This window comes from Camarhynchus parvulus, chromosome 24, assembly GCF_901933205.1.
Source record: "Camarhynchus parvulus chromosome 24, STF_HiC, whole genome shotgun sequence".
Classification (NCBI taxonomy): domain Eukaryota; kingdom Metazoa; phylum Chordata; class Aves; order Passeriformes; family Thraupidae; genus Camarhynchus; species Camarhynchus parvulus.
The window spans coordinates 4566741-4593311 of record NC_044594.1 but is presented as its reverse complement, the minus strand read 5'-3'; the positions used below and the strand labels follow the sequence as shown (position 1 = coordinate 4593311).

The 26571-nt window shown below is 45.0% G+C and overlaps 1 protein-coding gene across 1 annotated transcript in view; it reads right to left on the bottom strand.

Moving 5' to 3' along the window:
* Positions 1-26571, bottom strand: part of ARHGAP32 (Rho GTPase activating protein 32) — a 174932-nt gene that overhangs the window by 133300 nt on the left and 15061 nt on the right. Inside the window, 1 exon segment of the mRNA XM_030964892.1 lies at positions 13666-13774. Within this exon segment, the coding sequence (XP_030820752.1) occupies positions 13666-13774 (109 nt within the window).

The following is a 26571-nucleotide window of genomic DNA, read 5'->3' as shown; positions in this document are numbered from 1 at the left end:
CCACAGCCCTGACCACAGCCAGTGCTCTGACCCCACTGTCCCACAGCTCTGCACAACAGGCACAGCCACTGACCAGAGGAGAACAGGAACCATATTTATACACTTAAATAAACCTACCCTGGGCTGACTGACTTACTGAGCACACAATCACTTCAGGATGTAATAGGACACTTGAGAGTCTCATTGTCAATTTTAGCATTAAGAGGATCACCAATTTAATAAACCTTACAGGTCTTTTACATAAGAAAATAACTAATTACAAGAATAAATGTGCCATTCCAATAAGCTGCTTTTAGGCCAAGCTGGATGTGCTTGCTTGATTTCCTAAGGAACAGAATTTCTGTAGGAAGAAAAGTAATTTTTCTTCTCCATCAGCAGTAGGAGCTGGTGGGATATAAAAATGAATAAACAATCTGACAGAAAATGTGGGCTTCAAGCCAGTTTGCAGCAGTGGGCAGAGACCTCCCTGGATCTGACTCAAAGCGGCGTAGGCAAAAGTCACACCTCCAGGAGCCCAAAATGCCAGCACCTCTCTTGGAAAAGTTGCATTATCCTCTCCTTCCCAGCGGAGTTAAGTCCAAATTGAGCTGGATTTCTGCATCTCCCATTTTCTGCATCCAGTTAACTGGACCACAATGAGATGCAAGGCAGTAATTAACTCCAGGGGCTTTTCCACATAGAGCTGAGCTCCATGGACTGCTGCAGAACAACGATCTCTCCAAGGCTCACAGTTGAGGCAAAAGCACAGAAAGGTAAGGGCATAGAACTTGTGCAAGCTCAGATCTTTATTAAGAGGTACCAATATGAGAAAAAACCTTAGTGAAGAGACAGATACCAAAAAAGAAACTTATTGTAATTTTGGAAACTGCATTACTCCTAAATAACCACAACTCCTTTCCATTCAAACCAAAGATACACAGCTACATAAAATATATTTTATGCACTGTTTTGCACCTGTTTTGATGCAAAACTTGGCATGTAGCATGCAGGTTACTCTCCCCTCAAAACACATGCAAAACCCTCCAAATGAAATTTGTCATCTTTTGTGCTTTGTGTCACAGTAATTTAATTTTAAAAATCATTTTGAAACAGTTGGATTATTTACATCTGAAAAATAGCTACCTGGCATCATCAGTGGCTTCTCACTTCCCTATTTTCTATGCATCACTGTGCTGTGGAAACCTGGTAATTGCAGAGCAAATCTGCTTATGCAAATTGTTTAGTCCCATTTTCACTGCTGAATGTCACTGCTGTATCAATGTGCTCCGGTCCAAAACTTGGTAAACAAATTAGAGCTCAAGGCAGAACTCAGAGAATTGATTTATCAGGAATCTCAGTCGCTTACCTTTGCAGGGAAGGCTTTGGAGCGACACCACTTCACCAGCTTGCCCTAAACCAAGAAATTCTCCTTGCAAAATCTTGACTTGTATCAGTAGTAGTTGAGACAATATTGAGAAAGCCAGTATTTTGTCTCAGATACCTGCAGGGATTGCCAGGCAGGGAGATCTCACTAAACCCTTCCTCTAGGGAGGAGGAAGAACGCCTGTCTGCCTGTCCAACCCTCCCGTGGATCACAGCATCACAGGATTGGTAAGGGTGGGAAAGGCCTTTAAGATCAAGAGCATCCCTCACTGCCACCCCTGTGCTCAGCACCAAGCCGTGTCCTAAGGCTCCACACCCACACGTTTTCTGAGCACCTCCAGGGACAGTGACCCAGCCCTGCCCTGGGCAGCTGTGTCAGGGCTGGACAGCCCTTTCCAGAAAGAAATTTTCCCTGATATCCAATCTAAACCTCCCCTAGAACAACTTGAGGCCGTTCCCTCTCCTCCTGTCTCTGTTCCCTGGAGCACAGCCCGACCCCCCCGGCTGTGCCCTCCCTGCAGGAGCTGTGCAGAGCCACAAGGACCCCCTGAGCCTCCTCTGCTCCAGGCTGAGCCCCTTCCCAGCTCCCTCAGCTGCTCCTGGGGTCCAGCCCCTTCCCCAGGTCTGCTCCCTTCCCTGGACATGTTCAAGTGTTACTCCTAATCTTCCTGGGAATCTGAGAGAGGAATCTGAGAGCTCTCACAAATCAGGCTGTTTAGCTTTAAGCATTTGAGATTTCTAGTCTTTTTATTTATAGACATGATTTAGAAAACTTCAGCTTTGTGCTCTCGAGCACAGAAAACCTTAGTCATAAATAATTTATATCTAATGATTCCACAGCATAATATGAAAGGATTTTCTCCTAAAGAGTCTCCATGCATTTATCAGAAAACATGTCAACCTGTCTCCCTCACATGCAGCGACGTAACACAATCTGAAATATGTGTAAAACTCAACACAACAGTCCAGTGAACACAACGTGATGAAGTTTCCACCTTGGTATCCTCAACAGGGGAGAATATTGAACCAGTGCAGATCCCACAGCCCTCCTCCTGCTGCTTCTGACTTACTCTGGGATGCACAAGAAACCCTGGAATGCCACAAGTAATCCCATAGTTGGTTTTCCACAGGACTACAGAAAGGCCTCTGAGGAGGCACCACAGATACATCTTTGGCAGGTGACTGAATCCAGGTGAGATTTCTGAAGGCAGGAATTTAATCCAAGGTTATCACAAAGCAAGAATAACTATTAGACAGGCACTAACATATTCCACTGTCAGTCTCTCAACAAAACCAGTTTGGAGGGACCAGATTGCTCTGGATTCTGTCAGCACATGGCCTTGTTTCTAAAAACAGCAGAGCTGATTCCAAATGCTGTTTGGTTTCCATGACAGTCTTTCCTTTACATCATCTTCATATTTCCCCTCAATCTTCTTGGAAGGAAAAATTACAAAGAGAGGAAAAAAACCTAAACCGCCTCTAGAGCTCTCAAAAACCCTAAAGCTTTGCTTCAGTTTTACTTCTTTGCTGGAGAACAGCGGGGAACAGAAATATTGCTTCAGGAGAAGCCATTACTCTGTAGGGAGCAGTAATTTCTTCCCTTGGCATGAAGAGGAATGAAGAGGGCTGAAGTGGGTGCCCATGTACAAGGACATCAATAGCTACCCCAAATTTTGGGTACCAGCTCACTACACAGAGCTGGCTCAGCATCTACTGCATCTGGGAGTTTGCTCTGCAGCACTAAAAAGAAAGTGTCCCACAAAACTCCTGGCTCCCTGTGAGGTGGAAGGTGATGGCTCCCTCAACACCTGCTCTCAGGAATTACTGCCCAGGAACTCACCTGGAGCACAATGAAGGAAGAATTTTGGTCATCTCAGCTTTGACCATGCAGCCTTTAACACACTCCAGAGAGACAAAGTTCTCTCTGCTCCTCCTTCAGATGTTGTGACAACTACCCTGGTTCTCCACAATAAATAAGTCAAAGAAAGGAAAAGGAAAATGCTCCACAAAACTGAGAGTCACCATGTTCAAGCTGCTCCAAATAATTCCAAAGGCAAGGTCCCAATTCCACAGCAATTATCCCTAAAAGGATTAAGATGTACTGAGCACAGCAAGGCTATAACTGGGTCACTGTTTTGAATGGCAGAAATATATGGGAATGGATGAAGAGACAACATTCATCCCAAAATGTCATAGGTACAGGGGCAATATGATGGAAATGCAAATATTTGCTAAGTTCTTCATGTTATGACTTTCCATGGATTCATTCAGTGGAACCAGATTAATTTCTTAAGCATTTTCATACAGCATGGCTCTGTCATGTCAGCACATTGCAGCTACGTTTTTTAGAGCTGCTCAAGATATTTGTACACATTTAAAATAAAGAAGCAACATCCAGTTTAGGTACCCAGGTCTGACAATGCCATCTTAAAGAAAAATTGTCATACTACAGCAGTTTTACCAAAGAAGTTAAAATTAACATTAAATATCCCCCTCCAATTCTGCATTTCTTAATTGACATGGGAGGTTGTGGTCTCCCTATCTCTGGAAGTGCTCCAGGCCAGGCTGGACAGGGCTTGGAGCAACCTGGGATAGTGGAAGGTGTCCCTGTCCATGGCAAGGGATGGAATTTGATGGGCTTTAAGATCTCTTCCAACACAAACCATCCTGTGATTCTGTGATTTTAAGGATTAATCCTGCGCTGTTCATGTTCTCATCAGCAGAGTGCAGCACAGGCACATTCAATAACACCCAGCACAGGGATATTTTCCAGAGTGAGAAACACTGGAACCTTTTAAATTTCTTTTTTTTTAATTGAAGTCATCACTTAGCTCCTTCCTTAGTGTAAATATCCTTTCTGGCTGGAAGGGGGCTTTAGGTGCAGAGCTCAAGGCCAGGATGGCCTAAGTAATTAGAGATAGACTGACCTTTTAGTCAGATCTCAGTTTGGGGATTGTGGAATGTGCAGAAACACTCACCCAGCCAGACATGCCTTTAAAATCTCATGGCAACTGAGATAATGGGATAGAGAAAAGGAATGAAAAAATGACAAGTGCTTACAGTGAGGAAACTTTGAACATTGGCAATGCACATTCTTAATCCCATGTCTAAGAAATCTGCATTCAATAAAGACATGTGAATGTGCATCATTTTGTGAGTTTAGAACTTTTAATTCCATTTTTCAGGTTCTCAATTCCAAACTGCTCCAACCAGTACTTAGTTCATGCCATGTATAAAAGAGAATTCTTCCCCTTGTTTTTCAAAGGACCACACAGAACGTGTTTTTTCTACTCCCAGCATCTCCATGAAAAGGGGGGGGGGGGGGAGTAAGAAAAAGCAAAACAAAAAAAACACTTTAAAGCATTGCCATGAGCTGGCAAATTCAGAGAAACCTCTCATTCCAGAGACTTAGCATCACAGAGGAGTTAGTCCAGGGCATCCATTTACCATAGTTTAAAGGATCAGCCTGGAATGAGCAAAGAACAAATTCTTAACTATTTGTCTACTGTGTTTTCAAATGAAGATCTGCAGGTCACAGATATGTAGGGCAAACCTTCTCCAGGTCCCATGTAAAACCACTGAAGTGGAATCCAAGACATGGAACAAGCAGCTTGGCAGCTCTGAGCACCTCCTTTGGCACTGCCACTGTTACTGTGACCAAAATTCACCTCTGCACAGCAGTGTGAGTTTGTGCCATGGCAACATTTCCCAAGTGAGCCTGAAAGAGACACGCAGATTCTCACTGATTCTCTGCACATGAACCCAGTGCACCCCAAGTGGTGCTGGGGATTTCCAGCAGAACAGTCTCACACTTGTGTTTTCCTTCACAGAATCCACAGTTTTAGGGCTAAAAGGGATGCAACCAAGCACAAGTGAACGGTCAGCTACTGAGGGCAGCATTAGCATGATAACTCCCTGACAGCCCTAAGTTTGGATCTGACATTCCCACAGTGAAGCCTGATTACCATTCCCAAAGCCCCGGGCCCAGGAGCTGCAGAGTACAGTACACAGCCTCACACAATGGCAGAGTGGCTCAGGAATGTACATTCTTTAAGAACAAAAATCCCACATACAATATGCGTGGGAAAGGCAGACAGGGTTAGAGTAGTGCTTCTGTACAGCCTACAAAATAAATTACAGAGAAAAGCCACAGAAAATAGAACATCCAACAAGAACAATACTTCTGATTCCAGTTTCTTGTTGGTAAAAAAAAAAACCCAAAGATCCCAGCTACTGTTTGATGCACATAGGGAGGAGGGGATCCTAATTATGGCTTGGATATAAAAGGACAATTGGAGCTTTGGGTTGTTATTGTAGAAAGCAATTTCTCATCACATAAAACACAACAGAGATAGATTCAGGCTCAAACAAGCAAATCCCACTCTGGTAAGTCCGCTGGCCACAGACAGTGATTATGCAAATAACAATGTGATGTTATGTTATAGGTATAAATCGGATTAGCAACTCAGGAGTTGTCCCAGTGCAGCAGCAGCAAGACGGGGAAGGTGGAAAAAACAGCAGCCTGACATTCAACCCCAGCATCTGAGTCAGGACAATTAACAGGAATTTATATTTCTGTGTGTTAAGCCAACCTGGGCTCAGCTTTTGTTTATAGAGAAGAGCTGTGTCCAATGGCATGAGCACAAAACTGGGATCCAGTGCACTCCCTGCCCAAAGCCCTGTGACAACACAGCAATGTGAGGAATGTGTCTGCCTCTAGCATGCACTTTATGCCACAGTGTCCACAAACTTCTGCCCAACACAACAGAAGAGTCACTAACTCTGCCCAAGGGGAGGGGAAAGCTCAGCCTGGGATCACACAGCAGGCTCCACAAAAGGGGCAGGACTCCTGCTGGCCTCCAGAAAAGGTGATATGAGCTGGAAGTGGGAGGTGACACTGCTCTCCAGAAATGACCTGGAGGTCACAACAGGACACGATGCTGCAAGAGCTGGGAAGGTGAATAATGACCACAGAGATGCTCCAGGGCTGGAGCCCCTCTGCTCTGCAGCCAGGCTGGGAGAGCTGGGGGTGCTCCCCTGGAGAGGAGGAGGCTCCAGGGAGAGCTCAGAGCCCCTGGCAGGGCCTGAAGGGGCTCCAGGAGAGCTGGAGAGGGACAAGGGATGGAGGGACAGGACACAGGGAATGGCTCCCACTGCCAGAGGGCAGGGCTGGATGGGATATTGGGAATTAGGAATTGTTCCCTGTGAGGGTGGGCAGGCCCTGGCACAGGGTGCCCAGAGCAGCTGGGGCTGCCCCTGAATCCCTGGCAGTGCCCAAGGCCAGGCTGGGCAGGGCTGGGAGCACTCTGGAATAGGGGAAGGTGTCCCTGCCATGGCAGGGGTGGGACTGAATGTACTCTAAGGTTCCTTTCAACCCAAACCATTCCATGATTCCCTGAATAATCTGAATAATCTGAATAATCTGAATAATCTGGCAACCATGGTATTTGATCAAATCCCTAAATGTGCAGCCTTACACCAACACAGCATCTTTTCCTGCATTATGGTAACTAAGAAGACATGGACAGTAACTTAAAAAAAAAAAAGCCAGTTAAAATGAACCACCTATAAATAAGAGACTTCTTTCCCTTCCTTAATGTCCCACCTTATTTTTAAGCAGCTGGGACTAGGGAAAACTGATTGACAGTAAATAAATTATAAGTTTTATCTCCCAAATAAGTACATTCTAAGCAACTGTGGCATTTCCTGTAATCTGACAACAAAACAGGCACAGAAAGAGATCAGCTTCAGAACAGGGTGGGAGGGAGAGAGGTAGAGGGTCATGACAGTGTAATCCTGACTTCAAAGCTCAGGGTAAGGAAGAACCTGGAGCAGGAACACCAGCATCCCCAGCACCACGGGAACAGCACCACCAGCAACAGCAGCCTGGCTGAGCCAGAATTAGGAAAGAAATTACAAACAGGGTGCATTAAAATTGGTGATGATGGTGCACAGCAAGCTGCTGATCCAGCTGTAGCAAATTCTAAATCATTCCTTCATTTTGCTGTATAGAAAGAGACTTTCAAACAGATATTTACAAAATATAATTTGGATCTCCTGGCTCACCACTGTAGTACCAGAGTGCACACACTGGCAAGGCTTTAAATGTAACCAGAAACTATTGCTGCTCTTGCCTATGAAAATTAAATTATTACTATGAATTAATACTTCCTGCCAAAAATACAGTTTCCATTCTGGGTTAATTGAACTTATTTAATTGGCAAAGCCAAATGGAAGCCAATGTGCCAATTAAGTGATCGCCCCAATTTCTAAAGATTCTCGGGGACAAGCTCCGTGCTGGGAGCCAGCCATGAAATGAAAAGGCCCCTCTAACCAAGAGGCAGAGAAAGAACCTCACACAGCAACAGAAACCCTTGCCAAAAGCTTAACGAGGGAAAATAATGCTAGGCCCATGCAGCAATAACAAGGAAAAGCAAGTTATGTGAATTGAATAGGAAATACAGGTTACTGGTGCAATGCCAGAGCAGAACTGCTTTGACCAAAATATTATTGCACCTGATGGATGCCTGGTGTGCTGGCCTGCCCCAAAACATTTGTGTCAGATCAGTGCCTGTGCTGTCCACACTTCCTGGACTTCCACTCCCATTCCACCCTTCCCTCTGTTATCCCTATTCCCCAGCCTGAGCTGCAGCAACTCCATGAAAATGCTGCCCAGTGCTGGGCACAGAAGACAGACACACTGCAGCTCCTGTAGGATTAACAGAGTTCTGACTCACTAATCCAGGCAAGTCAAGAGCTTGAGGACCTTCAGCAGCACAAAACCAACCTCCAAACCTACAGGTAACATTTACTACAGCATTAAGGCAGCATGATCCCTCAGACTTAGAGCCAGAAGCCAAATGCTGGAGCACTTAGGTGGAGAACCATTGAAATCAGGCTCTGATGCCGTCAGAGCTCATGGAGAATTTGGACAACACCCTCAGCACAGGGTGGGATTGCTGGGATCCTTGGTGCTCCTGTTCAGGGCCAGGAGTTGGACTCAATGACTTGTGGGTCCCTTCTAGCTCAGGAGATTCCATGATTCTAAAGTTCATTTCTACTGACTTGTTCAAGCCCTTTAAAAGATAGCAGAAAAGCCCCACAATTTCAGCTTCATATCTCCCAAAACTTCCCCTTGCACTTGAGAGCTTAAAACTTTAGAATTTTAAAAAGAACTTGCAGCTGGGCAGTCAGAGCTCAAAAGCACATTTTTCCCCAAGAAATTTTTTCCATGATGTGGAACCCTTCTGAGAACAGGATCAGCCTGACAAAACTCTGTCAGTGACTTCAGAGCTCCCAGTCACACCCTCAGCTGTAAAAGTATGGTGTAGGTTCACACACATACAAAGCATTAAGAGACATAGGGGAAAAAAATCCAAAACATCAATTTTAACATGTTTAAAGGTATTACATCTATATATCTCAGAAACTAAAATTAGATCATTTCAGTAAACCACTATCTGGAAATCACTACAGCTTACAGGGCCAAGCAAATGGATTTACCACATTTTCTTTTTATGCAGATTTTTCCACAATTCCTGGAGGTTAGTCTGCATTAGAAACAGGCCTGATGTTCTGTGAATTAAAAACCAACCAATGAACCAACACTAATTAAAAAAGAAGCCCCTTGTATTCTATTTTTGGCATCTATTCATGCAGAAGCCCCACTCAAGACCTGGGGTAGCACTGGCCAAGCGATGTACAAAGAATGAGAAACAAACACTAAGGCCATAAAAATCTTTCTTTAAACCCTCAAAATGCACTAATCTCTGCACACATTCATAATTGCATTTAAAAATAGTTTTCTCCTCACTCATGTCCCAGATTTAACAGTGATATATTGAGGTCTCATTAAAAAGCCCTTATTACCTTCATAAGCCACAGAACCTTCCCTATCTGGCATCAAATGCTGAAAATACTACAGATCTCAGAACCCCTCTGACCTAAGAACTAAGATTATTCCAGGGACTTCACAGGACAGGCTCTAGCCCTGTGCCTTTCTAAAGCATTTATAAGCTTACATTTCTCCTAAAGAAATTCCAACAGCAAAAGCCAAAAATGATGAGTACCAACTGCAGCTGCTGCCTTCTTGTGCACTTGTCAAATTCACAGAGTCTTCTACATTAATTTAGAGATTCCCCTTTTCTAAGCACCCTGATTCCACACCTGACCCCAGCTGTCACCTCTTGGCCCTGTTATGGAGAGTAGAACTCCCAGATACCGTGAGATCCCAGCCAGAGGTGCACCAGGGGGGCAAAAAACCTTCCATGGGCTTGGAGAATCATATTGTCATATTCTGAAGGCTTCCAAAGCGCAAGGAATCGGAAAAGTGAAGGAAAAGTGACTTCTTCAGACGCACGCAGAGAATCACAGAAAGGCTTGAGTTGGAAGGGACCTTAAAGCTCATCCAGTCCCACCCTGCCATGGCAGGGACACCTTCCCCTGTCCCAGGCTGCTCCAAGCCCTGCCCAGACTGGCCTTGGGATCCAGGGGCAGCCACAGCTGCTCTGGGCACCCTGTGCCAGGGCCTGCCCACCCTCACAGGGAACAATTCCCAATTCCCAATATCCCATCCATCCCTGCCCTCTGGCAGTGGGAGCCATTCCCTGTGTCCTGTCCCTCCATCCCTTGTCCCCAGTCCCTCTCCAGCTCTCCTGGAGCCCCTTCAGGCCCTGCCAGGGGCTCTGAGCTCTTCCTGGAGCCTTCTCCTCTCCAGGGGAGCACCCCCAGCTCTCCCAGCCTGGCTCCAGAGCAGAGGGGATCCAGCCCTGGAGCAGCTCCATGGCCTTTTCTGGACTGGCTCCAGCAGCTCCAGGTCCTTTTTTGAGTGTATTCCCCTGATCTCCAGTGTCAGGTGAATGCAGCTCACGTGGCACCTCTCTGTGTCAGCACATTTGCAATGGGTGCATAAATGAAGATTTCTGTGTTTATCTCAGCATTTTAATCCTGCTTCAGAACAAAATTCAGACAAGGCAGGGTCTGTAAGACCAGAGGGTCTGTAAGTACAGCAGCCTGATGAGGGGAGAGCCATGGGCTCAGTGCTTTCAAACAGTGCAACTCCCTGAACTCATGAAGGAGAGAAAGGAGGAACTCAGGAGGTCAGCAACATGTGGTAAATGTAATATTAAGCACAAGCATCAATTTATGCTAAAGTTAGGGCAGGCTGAGGACAGCTGTTTTGTAGGCTCGTGTGAGACATATTATATAAAGGCTCTTTCACAACTTCATTTCTTGTAACTCAGAAACAGAGCACTCAGCAGGGCCTGACAAGGAAAAGATACCCCTTTGCTTTAAAATAACATTACTGCCTTGGAGAAATGTTAGAAAATCCATAAACTGCAATTTTCCTTGGCTCACACGGGGCTTTGCAGCTCCAGAACTCAGAAGTGTTCTATGAAGAAAGTCAATATCATCAACTGCACTTTCTGAAGTGGAGCAGAGGCAGAAATCCCAGGATGTGTGAAGGTTACCCAGCAGGTGCAGCACAGTGGGAATTGGGGGCTGAGACAGAAAAAATGTGTCTAATACACCCAAATTCTAAAAATACAGAGCATGAGTCAGGGGGGAATACAAAATATAGCAATGCTTGAGGAGCTACAGGCAGCTGCCTCATTATGCAGCTGCTGGGAACTCTGTCCAGCCTGGGCTGCCTCTCCTTCAGCCTGGACCTCACCTACAACACAGAATTGCACCAGAAATACTGAGGAAGAGATATCCCTGGACCCCTGGAAGTGCCCAAGGCCAGGCTGGGAGGGACTTGGAGCAGCCTGGGGTAGTGGAAGATGTCCCTGCCCATGGCAGGAGGTGGAACTGGATGAGCTTTAAAGTCTCTTCCAACCAAACAATTTCACAATTCTAGGATACCCCCCCAAACAAACCAGGCCTCCAACACAAAATCATTTGCCCTTCTGCTGAACCACAAGCACAAAACGAGCAGTGTTAAAAAGCAGATGAAAGTATAAATAATAAACTAAAGAAGACAAAAGAAGTTGCATCAAACAAAGGTCTGAAGCTACTCAGGTGCCAAAAATGAACTGGCAATGACAGAAACATTAAAAATAAAGAGGTTCTGTCACCTTATATTTACAGTACAGGAGGACATTCAACCTCTACACATCTAGAAAGATCTTCAGTTTATTTCTTATTAAGAAAAAGCTCTGGAAACAAAGCACTTCTATAAATTAATAATAAGCCCTTTGAAAAGTATTATGGATAAAACTGAGAAGGAAGAGTAGGGACAACTTGTTCATGTAGCTGTGAATGCATAAATTGACTTTTCTTAATAAAAGCATGTACCAAGGCAAAGCTCAGGAGACAAGTGCCAGGACTCCCCCAGCTCTCCAGTGTCCCTTGTCTCAGCCTTTGCTCACCTGGGAGAAGGTGAAATTCATGTGAGGCGACAAAGCCTGGCGCCTGTCAGGGCTCCAGCAGCAGCCAGGGGAGCCAGTGGAGGGAACAACTTTTCCAACCCTGCATCCTCCATTCCCTGGGGGCTGGGGCTTCAAGCAGCAACAAAACCTAAAGTCTGCATCTTCAACAACCACTAACCAAAAATGAGATGTACTGTGGCACTCTGAGACAGCCACATAGCATGGAAAGAGCAGTCTCTGGGACAAGGCTGAAGCAGAGGCTGCTAAAAATGCAAAGTGAAGGAACAGAGGGAGGGAAGAAACCTCAGCCTTCAAATGATCAGGGAAAAGACAGAATATTGAAGATATGCTGGTTAAACAGAGAACACTGTCAGTGCTGAACAAGGTCCTGGAAATATTTACATCTGAATATTGCCCCTGACTGCAGGTAAGGAAAGTGGAAACTTGATTCACTCAACACAATAAACACAAACAAGATAGATTTTTCTCCCCCCTCTTTACACTGTATTCAGAGGACCTTGAGGTCAAACCAACACTGTGAGCACAAATCCAGCCACTCTAAATACAGGTTCAGCAGCTTTACTGTCCTTCATCACACCAAGTCACTGTGCAGCAATCCCAGCTGGGAATTTCCCTGTTTATCATCCTCTAAATCTCTTCTCCACTGGACCAGTCAGTTTTGGCATTGCTGGCACAGAGCTGTGCAAGAGGGCACGTTCCAAAAAGTGATTTAATTGGGCAGAGGAGCATGATGCAGGGTAAAATAAACACTGAACAATGTCCATGAGCACAACAGCCTCAAGCAGGTGAACATTCCCTTCACTGCAAATCAACCAGGAGAAAAAAGCCAACACTAACGAGATATGCCAGGAAACCTGTGTCACAGGTGAGGACACTGAATTACAGCCTGACAGCTCTGAGACACACCTGGAGGTCACAGACAGCAGTGAGGTGTCACAAAGTGACTCCCACCAGACTCCAGAGTGGGGGAAGCTCTGAGCTGGGAGCAGGTGCTGCTGCCTGAGCAACACTGATGGGAACAGACAGTGCTCCCAACTGTGGCCAAAGTGGAGAGAAAGCAAAAACAGCCACACACGAGGAAGGAAAAAAATTACAAAGTGAAAAGTGCAAAAAATGACAGGCTGGGAGAGCTGGGGGTATTCACCTGGAGAAGAAAAGGCTCCAGGGAGAGCTCAGAGCTCCTTGCAGGGCCTGAAGGGGCTCATAAATAGGTGTATGAGAGACTTTAGACAGGCAGAGGGTGACAGGACAAGGGGAAACGGCTTCCCACCACTGAGGGCAGGGTTAGATGAGACACTGGGAAGGAATTCTTCCCTGTGAGGGCGGTGAGGCCCTGGCACAAGGTGCCCAGAGAAACTGTGGCTTCAAAAACCTCCACGTATATTAAGGCAATCCAGTTGCCTGTGGCCCACCGCCCACCTGAGTGCCTTCTCTGAGATTAAAAGAGCGCCTTTGTGTGTGCTTTTCTGCAGCTCTGGTCCCTCTGAAGGCAGGTTTGCTCTCAGGATGAGGTTTTATTTATGTAGACTTAGCCAGCATTTTGCTAAAATCTCATTCCTTCACAATGCTGCATGCTTCAAAGAGCACGTTTTTACAAGAAGTTCCCTTCATGCTCAGAAGTCTTGCTGAAAAAGAGGTTAATGCAGACTGAAAATCGTTGTGACATTATGGACCTTTTAATTGGTTACAAGACCTGCTTTGGGGCACGTATTAATAGGGCAGAAGCATTGTGAAAGCTCCTTCCCTCTCCTTGACAAACTGCCAGAGGAAGGGAAGCATTTTGGCCTTGTTCAAAGTATTGTGCAATCCATTTAAAAAGCTGAAACTCAGGGAGTATAAATGGACTAGAGGAGCAGAGTGCTCAGAATGGGAAATGATGGGAGGAGAAGATGTAGCCCAGGTGTTTCTTTACCATGGCGCTGAGCGTCTCCTCCCAGTCCGGCCTCTCCCTGGGGTGGATGCTCCTCTGCAGCTCTGGGACAAAGTCATCTTCTTCTGCGTGGACAGAGGACTTCATCATTCTGCAAACGACAGAAGTTGGATATTCACTGACAATTCCAAGGTTATCTCACATCCAGTCTGTTACAGTGCTCAGTTATATGACAACATAAAATGATTTTACATGTCCAGAAATCCCACAGACTCCTGAGTTTCTCCCATTTCCTCATTATACAAGCAGGACAAGAGTGTAAATTTGGTGGAGAGAAATCTGCACTTCCTAACCAATCAGTAGATAATTTTGTTTAATCACTGCACAATTTGCAAGTCTCACAACATAGAAAAATGCAGAGGAGTGATTTTCAGTCCACTTCAGAAAAATGGCTCCTATTGCCCAGGCAAACAGCAAGAGAAACACACATTTGTAAGGAGAAATACACACTTTTGATTCCTCCTCCTTTCAGGAGGTTTTGCCTGAAATGGGGATAACAGCTTCCAAATCTTAGTCTGACTCCACATCCCAAGGCCTGATCCATCAGCTCTCATCCCTTCCTGATTCTACCTGAAGAGTGAGCACCTCAAATCAGCCTGATGTGACCAGGCATAACTTCTCTTCAGAAAAGGAGCCGTCTTCCAAATACCCTGTGAAGGTTATTCCAAGCCTGCACAGAGATCAGAGGCTCAAAATGAAAACTGAGAAAGAATTCATAAAAGCTCCTCAGCCCCTCCACATGACAGCACTCTGTAGATAGGTTTTTTTTTCCCTTTCTGTTTGTGTAAATGTGCCTTTGCAGAGGTTATGGCATAGACTTGAAGTACCAAAGGCCTGCCCAAAGTCTGGTATCACCCATTCTAGTTTCATTAAACATGATATTCAGGCAGGCTTTTATTCCCTTAATAGATCACCACTTAGGTACTTAGGATAAGCATTTTGATAATCAGCAGTGCAAAGGCATGGGCAAGAAGGGCTGGTTTCTAACCCTGCTGATTTATGCACCACTTGAATGAAACACGCCTGGTGAAAGCCAGTTAATAAAACTCCTTTGCTTCAGATCCAAGATGTGAAGTTCTGAAACCCCAACATGCTGCTTGACACTGGGCCAAATCATTTAACTCTGCTTTGTTCTCTCCAAGAGGGTTAAGGATGAAGTAATTAACACTGCAGTTAATGGCACGGCTGGGTTAGGAATTACAGCCCATATAATTTCATCCCCAGCTTTGTGATCATATTTCTGCTCCAATAAAAAAACATCCCAGAGAAAATGAGCCTCAAAACCAAAAGTCACAACACCCCAGGGAAATGCTGCTCATTGTGGGGTCTCTGTCATTGCCACCCCCAATATCACCTACTGTCCTCAGGAGGGAAGAAATGCACCTGCCTGGGGAAAGCTGCAGAGAGCTGAAAAGAATCTGCAGGAAAATGCCATGATTTAGAATACAGAGGTGCAATGTCAGCTCAGAAAGGAGACCCTCACCTTTGCAACAGATGTTTAAAGGAATTTGGGGGTTGAAAGACTAACAATTTGCTGCTTCAATTTTCCTTTGCATATCAAAAGGAAGAGACTTGGCCTCACAGCCCCAGCTCCACCACGGCAGAGGTTTCCTACTGAACTTGAAGCAGAGAAAACCAAGTTGTGCAACTCAGAAACAAGACATAAACAGAAAAGAAAAAAAAAAAAAAAACCAAAACCCACAAAACCTCAACTTTTTAAATCAATGCCATGATTTTGAAAAAGGCTCAATACAGTTTTCCTGAAGATTTCTACATGTTGAGGTTTGACCACATTGCACCTGAATAAAAAGATTCTAAACAAATTATCCCACAGCAAGGTCAGCCTAATTCCCTGAGGTGATGGAATGGAAGGAAGGGTGATGAGATCAAGACCCACCTTCTCCAGCAGCTAAAGCAATCAAAGTGCTTCCTCATTTAAAGACTTGAAAATAACTGGACTGCATTTACATCTTTATCAGCACTTGGGAGTACAAATGGATTCACTACCCAGCTTCTCAGGCTTCTGGCAGATCCCGACAGATTTCTCCTCTGAAATTCTGTGGCTGCAGTGGTGAGACTGAGTGCAGAGGATGGTATGTCCTATTTTAAATAATCCTGGGAATCAGACTCAAGTTCAGGGTCTGTACCCTCACACTGGATCAATGTGGATGTCACAGCACCCAGCTCTTTTTACCACACTCCAACCTATCTACTCACATCATTTCTTTAATCACTGTCTATAAAACTTCCATGATAAACTCTTCACAAACCCTTCCCACTGAGATCCCAAAATGCAATCCCATTATTCATCCTGTGAAGGTGTTCTGGACTTTTACTGCAAATTGGAAAAGCTCCACATGCAAAATTGAGCCTTTAAAACAGTCAATTCTTTGAGCTTTTGCCAGACTTCTACTGCTGAGGGAAATAATCTACTGCTGAGGGAAATTCAAACTTGGTCACAACATCACAGAAATACTGGAAATTATACTGAAGTTTTTCTCTCTGACACAATTGTCAGCACTTGATAACCATCTGTGCACCCTTATTAATTTTTAATAGCCACTATTTAATTCCATGCCATCTGAGACAGAGAGCAAGGAAGGCTGAAGATGCTGCAGGTAATATTAGTCCTTTATGGATTAAGTTTGGTGGCTTTTTTCTGCCCATCAGTGGCCTGGATGAAGGAAAATAACTTTGTGAACTTGCAGCAATGAAACAGGGAGAGGAATAGGGGCAGAAAGGGGGGAGAGTAGAAGAGAAGCAGCTTCTGAACACACTCTCCTTTTCACAATGTTTCCTCTGGGCATGTAAAACCTCAGAGCAACAGCTGGGGAAGGAGCTTTCCTAGCAGCTGGCCTAGGGAAAACTCTGGCCTCACCCCAAGACAAGCCTGGAATATTATCTCTAGGTATAATCACATTCATACATTTTTATATGCATGTGCATTATGTATATTTGGCATTATTTTAATTTATATAATAAATAAATAGCACAACATACATATGTCATTCACCACACATGTCAAGCTGTAACACGACAAATTATCTTTTTTTTGCCATGAATTCTTTTCCACAGGAGAGGAAAATACCTCAAATCCCAGGAGCACTTACACAAAACACTGACACATGGATCTTGTAAACACTAAAGGCCAAACCAACTAAAGAGCTGCTCTATAACAGCTCCATTTGGGTATATATATTTGGGGCAAATGTAAATAAGTGAGAAGTCACTACAAAATTTAATCCTGGCTATTAGAATAGAAATAGATTTTTTTTTAAATGCCACTTCCTCAACTTCTTAGCAGCTCTGCCCTTGCAATGAAATGTGACACTGTTATATTAATAAAAGTTCTGGTATACAGAGGCCATTAAGCAATTCCCTGCAGATGAATGAACCCTTCTTCATCAAATTGAGAACCAAATGTACTGGAATAAATGTTTACAGGACATTTCACAAAAGGCCCTGCCCACTTTCACACCCACCCTTTGAAGTTCTCTGGTAGGTCAAGTTGATTAATTTAGTTAGAACTTATATATTTGTACATGACACAACTGTATCAAGAAAACATCTCATGTCCTTTTCCTCCTCAAATCCAGTTAGCTGCTCCCCTCATTTATGGTATTTCTGTGCCATATCAGGAATTAAAACCCTCTGGCACCCTATCCAAGCATCAAGTCGTGCCTGCTCACACTGAGTGGTCACAGGCCAGAAAACACCTACAGGAGATCTGTAGGGTGATTTGTATTAAGTGAACTTTATCTCAAGTAAATGTAAACTTCGTATTAAATAGATGAATATTCAGCTTAACGTCTCTAAACTCTACAGTTACTGCTTGTTTATAATACTGTAAATTTTAAATACACCTTTCACTAGATGAGAACCTCCCCTTTGGCTTTGAGGGAGTTCCACATCCACAAATCCAACATATTTTCACATTTCCATTTAGCATAAGAGAGGAAGAATCACAAAAAGGTGGTTTGTGGAAAGAGCTCCTCAAGTTAAACAGAACCAGAACTTTTAAAACGCTGTGGGAGCCCTACCAGAGTGTCTGCTCCCATCACTCAGGTTCTTTGGCACACCCCCAGTGCCACAGCAGAGGAGAAACACAATTTGCATGGCCTCGGTGCCACGTGCCACCCCAGTTCATGGCAGGACATGGGATGGAGACAAATTCCTTCCTCAGGTGCTGATGGTGGGAGAGCCCTGCCAGCGCCAATTCTCTGCCTGGACAGGCAATGTGTTCCTTAGATTAAATGCCAAATATGATTTGGAGTTGCTCTCCTCCTTGGGGACATCAGGCACTGCAACTTCTCCTGGCTGCTCCCCCACCAGTGACTTTTCTTCCTGACCTCCAGCTGAGAGGTGAGAGCCATTGAGAACTGATTTATTAGTTTATTTATTACTTCTATCACACTGTTGTTGTGCCTGGAGATTGCTCCCCGGATGGAAAAGCACAGCTAAAGCACAGCTCTGCCCTACTGAACCAACAATTCAAGAGGATTTAGAGCTCTACAGAAAGCGATGCTTCCCAAGATAGAAATTTTACCTCAAAGGCTACAATTTTATTAAGGCCTGTGCTGACACTAACCAAGACTGAAAACCAACAAGCTTCAAAAACTATCTGATAAAATCTCACGTTTGTTTTGTTCAAATAATTTGCACAAAAGGCAAAAATAACCCATCCTAGCCTGGGTGGAGCATCCCTGTCCTTCGAATGTAACAAGTAGAGTTTTAATCCCACTACTCTCAATAACAGTTTGGAAACATAATCCAGCAGTGAATCAACACAGAAATACCTTGAAAACTCTGCTTCAGAAGGTTTAAAATAACTTAATGAAGAGGTAAAGTGCTGTGGGTGCCACCCTACAACATATGACAGCAGAATTAAGTCAAGTATTCACATCTCACGAGCTGCCCATTGCCACCAGGAAAGGAAAAAAATTATTAAACAAGAACTGAGATTTGACCCAAAGTTTATAAACACTTGGGCAAGATGGTGGAATCGTGTGACAAACCCTGATATATCTTCACTTCTGACCTCACACTTCTACCACAAACACACACAAAAATTAGGAAAATACATTAGGAAGATGGGGAAAACACCAAAATGCACATAGCCCTCTCAGCCCAATTTTCCAAGTAAACTCTTTGTCCATGAAATTAAAACTAATACAGTGGAAAGGAAGAAAATAATCACACAACATGGAAAGCAGAGATAGCTCTGCTCTCAGATGAGCCCCAGGGAAAATGAAAGAAGAGATGGGAACTGCAGGCTGACAGTGCTGACCTGATGAGGATTTAATTTCACATGTTTCAAATCAGCTTTGTCAACACCTCCCTGATTACATTATGTCCATCTGTCTTACATAAAACAAGATTTCTGAAGTCTGACTCCAGGATCACACGACATGAAGCTGGAAAAGCCTGGCAAGGGCAGCTCCAAGCCCACCTGATAAATAATGCTAAATGGATTGTGTTCAATCCTTGGCCACAGAGTGAGAACCTGGCACAACTAAAGGGTTGCTGTGATTGATTGGACAATGTTGAAAGCTGTAATTGCTACTTTTGATGGAAGTTCATCATAGGAGAGCCAAAATCCAATTAGTTGGGAAGGCACTGCACAAGGAAAATCAGGACTGTAACAGCATATTACAATAAAAGGATATCTAAAAATCACTGGAATGAAATGTCATTCAATTATCAGCACAGAGCAAACTGGATTTCTCTGCACGCTGGGTGCCCCAGGACTTCTCATGATGCATTTATTTATGGCCTGGTTCTGGGTTGAGCTCAGTGGGTTTCACCCTGGGGGATGTGGATATGTGAGGGTCTCAGAACTGCAACTGTGGGTGGCGGGAGTCAAAAAATTAAATCAAGCTCACTGTGCTGTGCAGTTCTTTAGTTCATGTGCCCTTCTCATGGAATGTAGGCTTCCCTGGCAGATCTATCCACATGCCCAAATAAAGGAGGCTGGGAAACTCTAAACCATGGGAATAGGGGTCTGGGCAGGATCAGCACTGTTGCAATGAAATCCCATTTTACTGGTTGTGACGGCTTTCAAAAATTAACCATGTTAGTTACAGCCACAAAGGTACTTTTAAAATACTTTAAATACCAAAGGTTCTGTTTTCCCCAATGTTCAAATTCCAAATTCATGGCATACCTATGCCCAGGGAGCCTGACATCATCAATGCAATAGGGTGGTGTGGAAGGGCTCATGGGATCCCCAATACCAATTACTGTCATTCAGCTACAGAAGGCAACTGGTCACCACAAACCACCTCACACAAACTTGTAGTTCTGGGGTTTCTATTCCTACAAAGATTTTTTTTTTTAAAGAAAAGAATCACTTCCTATTTGATGTGCATCTCTACCTGTTAAATGAGATTCTCAGCTGCCTGAAATCTTTTTCTCTAAGGAAGGAAAAGAATGTGGGGGGTTTGGTTTTTTTTTTCCCATTAACTTCTGTTCTTAGATGAAGAATATATGAAGTTACATAAACTTTTCAAAAATTAAATAGAGAAAGTTTTAAATAAAGATTTTTTTGCAATCAGCACTATCACTTGATTAATTTTTAAAACGCCAGAGTGGACATGACAAACTTTCCACTGTGTATGCTCCTCTGTACAGGGAGACAGACAAAGCCAGTGGCACTGCAGAGATTAATTAACATACTGGTTTCCTGCCCTGCTCCAGCTCTCTGGACATGCTTAAATATAAGCTCCAATGCAGTCAGACAATTATCTTTGCTCAAGGGCTTTACTGTGGTTTCAGACTTCCAAACAGACATCTTATTTATTCATCTGCAAGAGCATTTAAACCACATTTTCAGAGCCCGCAAAGAAAAGTTGCACAAATAAGACCAGATTACCTGGAATTTAAAACCTGTGGGCAAAAGGGCAAGTCTGGGCAGGGCAGTTCCCCTTTTAGCAAAAAAAGGCATCTCCAGGTACCACAGGCAGCCTCTCTCACCTTGGGAATCAGCTTTTTATTCCCAATTGACTTCTTGGTGTCCCCAACACTGAGCATCTCCCAACCCCTCCTAACCCTCACTGCATAAGCAAAGCCCTCAAGCCCAGGGGGAACGTGGCTTTAAACTGAAAAAGGATAAATTTAGAAAAAATATAAACTTAGATACTTGGAAGTAGTTCTTTTCTTTGAGGTTTACACTGGCACAGGGTGCCCAGAGCAGCTGTGGCTGCCCCTGGATCCCTGGCAGTGTCCCAGGCCAGGCTGGACAGGGCCTGGAGCAGCCTGGGACAGTGGGAGGTGTCCCTGCCATGGCAGGGGTGGGATGAGATGGGCTTTGAGCTCCCTTCCCACCCAAACCAGCCCAGGATTTTGTGATCCCAGAGCTTGAGGGCACTGCCTATGCTCTCACACAGCCACAGGATTGTCCCAGCTGGACCTTGGCACCACTGGGTGGGTTCCAAGGTACCAAACAACTGAACATTTCTCCCATCCATCAAGGATAGGAAGGACGATGGAAGAGGAGAAGCCAACACTGTACTATAAACAAACCCTCTGACTGTTTCCCCTTTCCTCCAAGCACAGTTCTGTAGCTACACAGTAAAATCAACCCCAAACCACCTTCAGTAAATCTCTAAATCTGAAAGCAGCAAAAAGCAATATACTCACCTTCGTTTGTCCTACCTACCCTTCCACCATGGTTTTGGCAGCCTCTTGTCTCACCTGGTTGTGTTTTATGTCTCAACTCAGTACCATCCATCTCCAGGTACATAAGTGAGTACAGAGTGATGCACTCCATGTTCTGGAAGGGACCGGAACATGGAACTAAGAGGTTTGTGTAACTGGGCTGTACGAATCTGCATTCAGGTTTTGCATAACTGGCATTTCTTTAAGCACTTCATGAAAAGAATAAGTTATTGGAATATTTGGCTTTTGCAAGCTCAGAGACATGTTCTTAGTTATTAAAAAGCTTTATAAAAATAATCACAGAATCCTCATGCTTTTGCATACGTATTACTGAACAAACCTGCTCTTTTATTTGGCAACACATAAAAGATGTTATTTTAGTAGGTGCTCGGCATTTTCTTTCAGAAGAACACAGTGACAGTCAATAAAAAAATTCCTCTGGAATAGGTTTCTCTCGTCACTTTGCCCGGGATGAGAAAATTAATTAGGAAATCACTGAACAATCAGAATCTCTGAGCCCTGGCTTGGATTTCTTTTGTTTGACTCAGGAACAAGTATAAAAGTAATAAAAAAATACCTCTAGGGAAAAGGGCATGAACCTCTTATTTACCATTAATAAACTGCTACAAGCTGCTCTGAAGTTGGAACACGGAAGGGAGATGGGAAAAGATGCTGCTCCTGCCCTCCTGCAGGAGTCTGAACTTGGGCATGTTAGCAAAGGCTCCTCGTGGGGCAGTGGGGTGTCCAGCCCTGAGGCCTTTCCCACTCCCACTGGTGTGGTGGGAATGATCTAAACCCCACAGCAGGGCTCAGCCTCGCTGCCCGTCCTCCCCCAAGTGACACCAACAGGGACCTCTCAGCAAGCTCTCAGTCAGAAGCTGTTCCCTGCATTTCCTCTGCAATCTCCTCTTTTTGTTTGTCTGGGTAAGACCAAGCTCTCTCCCAGCCAGCCCTTCTCAATGCCCAGCAAGAGAAGGGCTGCTCTGCCCCTGGCTGGACCCTTCAGACCTCACCATCACACAAAGCAGGAACAAACCCCACCTGCTCCCAGCTGATCCAAATGCTGCACACATCAAAGGAGACCCCAAATTGTACAGAGTGACCTAAACCTAATCCGGGACATGCATCTGGGCTCATCTGGGGTTTGTTCGTAGCTCAGCGCCAATGCAAAGCCATAGCAAATTTACTCTTCCCTCACAGAAGCACATCCTGGAAACAATGTTTTCAGCACATGGAATGATCAAGAGCAATCACCTCATCGGTTACAATCAGCCCCGCGCGCTGCTAAATGACAACTGTTCATAACATGAAACAATGTTCAGACCTTGCCCAGTCAGGCAGCTGCGGAGCAGGGAAACCTTTCTCCAACTAAAACATTTATATGGAGCCTGACACCCACCCAGAGCTGTATTTTCTATCCATCTCACACCTTCTATCCATCCAATACATCCAAACTGCCTGTGTACATGGTTTTGTGGGCACTCTGTGGTTAAAACCAGGGGAGAAAACCTACCCCAAGCAGACTCACTAGTGAGTTCTTACAAGGAAATGAATGGAAATGAACTCTGGGACACCAAAACCTGAATAGCTGAACAAATAATAAAAGATAAGCATAAGCAAATAAATAAGGAGTAGCTCAGTTACTCTGACTTAAATAAATAGTCTTAAATGACGGGTGGCCCTTGCATCATATTTACAACAGCCCTCCTCCTACCCTCCTATTATCACTGTACTTCAGTGTTATCAAAAGCAAACAGGAGGCTGCTCAGTCCTTTCTCCTTTCTCATCTAGAAATCACTACTTATATATTTCATTATTACTGTTCCTATTGCATAGCTCCTGACCAGCTAAATGGAATTAAATGGAGGCCTCCAACTGCAGCAAGTCATCATCAGGGACAGATTTAAGCAGGTGGGGGTCACACGGGCAGGGAATGCGCAAAGCCACACTGTAATTAATTCTCGACAGCACAGCCATGAATCCAAACGATTCATGATTCCCTGGGCTCCCAGAGCACTGGGACAGACCTGCCCTGCCACCCCCCCTGCACAGGCATTTCTGATGCAGGGAATGGGAAGATGGAAGTGGGAGGGGTGCAGAAGACACAGGGGGGACAAGGAGAAGTAGTGCCTGAGGGCTGCAGACCTTCAGGGGCACAGTGGACAAACCCTCTTGCAGTGTCTCAGAGCACATTTCCCTTCAGTGACAACACACCCAGCACTGATGAAGTCTTTAACAGCCAGGAACACATTTACTTTGGCTTTTGGAATAATTTAGAATTGTTAATTAGCACTTTCAGTGAATAATAAAACCCCCAATAACCAGGAAAGAGCTCCTCACTCTCCCTTGCCTGGCTCTCAAGGGTCCAGCTGCAGCCACTACTGTCCCTTTTCCCCTTGACACCCACAGGCAGTGTGGGACAAAGGCAGCCAAGCTGGCACACAGCTGCTCTCAGTGGAAACCCTGCTGCTTGGTTTCCTGCTGCCTCACAGATGAATACAGAAAGAACAATTAGCCAAACCTTCAGTCTAATTTAGATGTATTTTTCTTTTTGGAGGGGAGACTGAGAGATGGTACATCATAAGCCCAAATCTTAACTCTAAAGTTGCTCAGAGGAGCACAAGACTGAAACACCAGGTGTAACCTGTATTATATGGATTTCTGATAATAAACAGTAACACTGACATAAACCAGCTAAAAAGCTGTACTTGGATATGCCAGGAGATCATAAAACATCAATGCAAGGACTGCCTACATCAAAGCAGGCAAGAGGTGTGTAAAGAGAGTATCTCTTTATGCTTTATATCATTCATTTTCCAAAAACCAAAGTAACCGACAGCTCAAGTAAGTCCTCCAGGGTTCCAGAGGAAGAGTGGCCCTAAAGCAGGGGATAACTTCCGTTTCCCAGTCCATCACATAAGGAATTATCAAATACCTTATCAGAGCATGGAGGAAGAAGAATTGAGGCTCAGGGAGAACAATACCCTCCTGTGCAGGGGATTACACCCTGCTCTCACTCACTCCTTGCCACGAAATGTTGTATCCTGATGGAGCAGAGACAAGAGCCAGCCCAGCTCCCAGCAGGCAATCAGGGCACTCTCCGAGGAATACCAGAAGGCTCTGTCAGAGAAGGCTCAGGAGTGGAGCTCTGCCCTTCCCCAGCCTCTGCCTCTGAGCATGGAGAGTTTATGCAACACCTCCTCCTCACTCATTATGAACTCCTTCCAAAGAGGAGAAAATGAGAAGAGAAAGCAACACACTACAAACAGAAAGACTGAGCAGGATCACTGAGCAGGGAAACTCTGGGCTGAGAGAGCAGTGTCCCCAAAGAGCTCAGAGCCAGCACCTCCAGCAGGCTCCAGGGACAGCCCTGATGGGGTTCCTGCAGGGAGCAGCTCCCATCTCCACCTGGTACCCAGCAGAGGGACTTGCCCATCTCTACAGACACTGCCCTGGAGGAAAAGTGAATCCATTCCACACAGGGCTGGCATTGTGCTGGGCCAGGAGAGCTGCCAGGCCCCCGGGAGCTGCTGAGGGCAGATCACAGCTCCAGGGTGGGACACATGGAGCAGCCACAGCAGCACTTTGGGTCACCTGCACGGCTGTGGCTGCACAGAGAAGTCATGAGAGACATCATCACCTCAGAGACCTCCTTCTGACCTGGGCCACCTCCTGCCTGTGAGCCCCAGGGGGGCTTTTGCACATCGAAGAATCCCAGAAGGTCTGGGCTGGGGGGAGCCCTCAGGATCATTAATTCCAGCCCCCGGCACAGGCAGGATGCCACTCACTAGATCTGGCTGCTAAACCAGACTCAGGATCCTGCCCTGCTCTCAGCCTGTGTCTCCTCCTACTAACTGAGAGTCTGGACATTTATCTTTGCTTTGCCAATGCTGGAGCTGAGTCCCTGGGCATGGAGGGGCATTCAGTGCCTCATCATGAAACATCACCCTAGTCCCCTGGAAATGGCAGAGATCAGGAAAAACAAATAGTTTGGTTGGTTGTCATTATTTCTAAATAACTGGGGGGGAAGCAACTGAAACACAAACTTCTGGGAAAAAATTAGAGGTCATATTTGTGTTTTAATTTTAAAAGCAAACTATGAACAACAAAATAAAGGAATTACAGAAACAACCTGTGACTGAGAACAAGGAGAATTTAAAACTGAGGGGGAAAATGCAACCTTTTAAAACCAAACATTTTAATTGCACTGCTTCAAAATTTTGTGGGCTTATGAAACCTCTTTAATTTTATATCAGGGCAGACAAGAAAGTCTCTGAAATTCCAATCCAATTTTAAAGGCAGAAGGAAGGAGGGATAAAGAAAGAGGAAAACAGTGAACTATATATTCATAGTCAAGACTGAGAAGATACTCAAAGAACAGAGGCCTTCTCTAATACATTCTAGGGGATGAAAACCATGAAAGGTGTTGAATTCCCTAGGCAGATGCCAGCAGTGCAATGCATGAAAAATCAAAAGCAAACAAGGTTTCCTGTCCCCTCAACTCCAGGAGAACGTGTCAGCATCCACCAGCTGCCTCTGCGCAAGGAAAATGAACAATTTCAAAATGTGAACATCACAGAAATAACAGGCCCCTGAGCACAGGACAAATCCTGCCACTAGAACATGCCTCACTCACCCCGATCACAGAGGGTACCATGGGAGCAGCACTGCAGGAGTGCTTGGACAGAGTGCTGGTACATTGGATGCAGGAGGAGAGCAGAAAGGGACATGACAACCGAGTCAGGATTCCAGAAAGCAAAGCTCACAAAGGACTGGTGAGCTGTGCAATGACTCAGCAGGAAGAGGAAAAAAAATACAGCAGCTGACAGGCAAGTCTTTTCAGTAAGGACAGGTACCAAAAAAGAGTAAGTAAAGTAATAAAGGGACAGAAGCTGAGCTCCCAGGCTGGAATTCTGCCTGTGTGCACAGAGCTATCTCTGCTGCTTGTCCATTCTGATCCCCTCCCAGTACACCTGAGCAGGCAGAGGAGCAGGAAAGCCTGGCTTTAACCCCTGCTGCCTCCCAGAACCTGCCAGGCTCACTGCAAAGGTGATTTTCTTGGTGAGTGAGAGGAAGCTACAGCCCAGCCAGGAGTCAGGAGTGCACAGAGCAGACAGAATGCCAGCCTGGGGAAGTCAGGGAAAGGAGCAGGAGTGTGGTAAAGCAGGAGAGTCAGCCTGCTGCCCTGCCAGGCCCAGGAAGGTGACAGAGCATCCCTGCACCTCCTCAGTT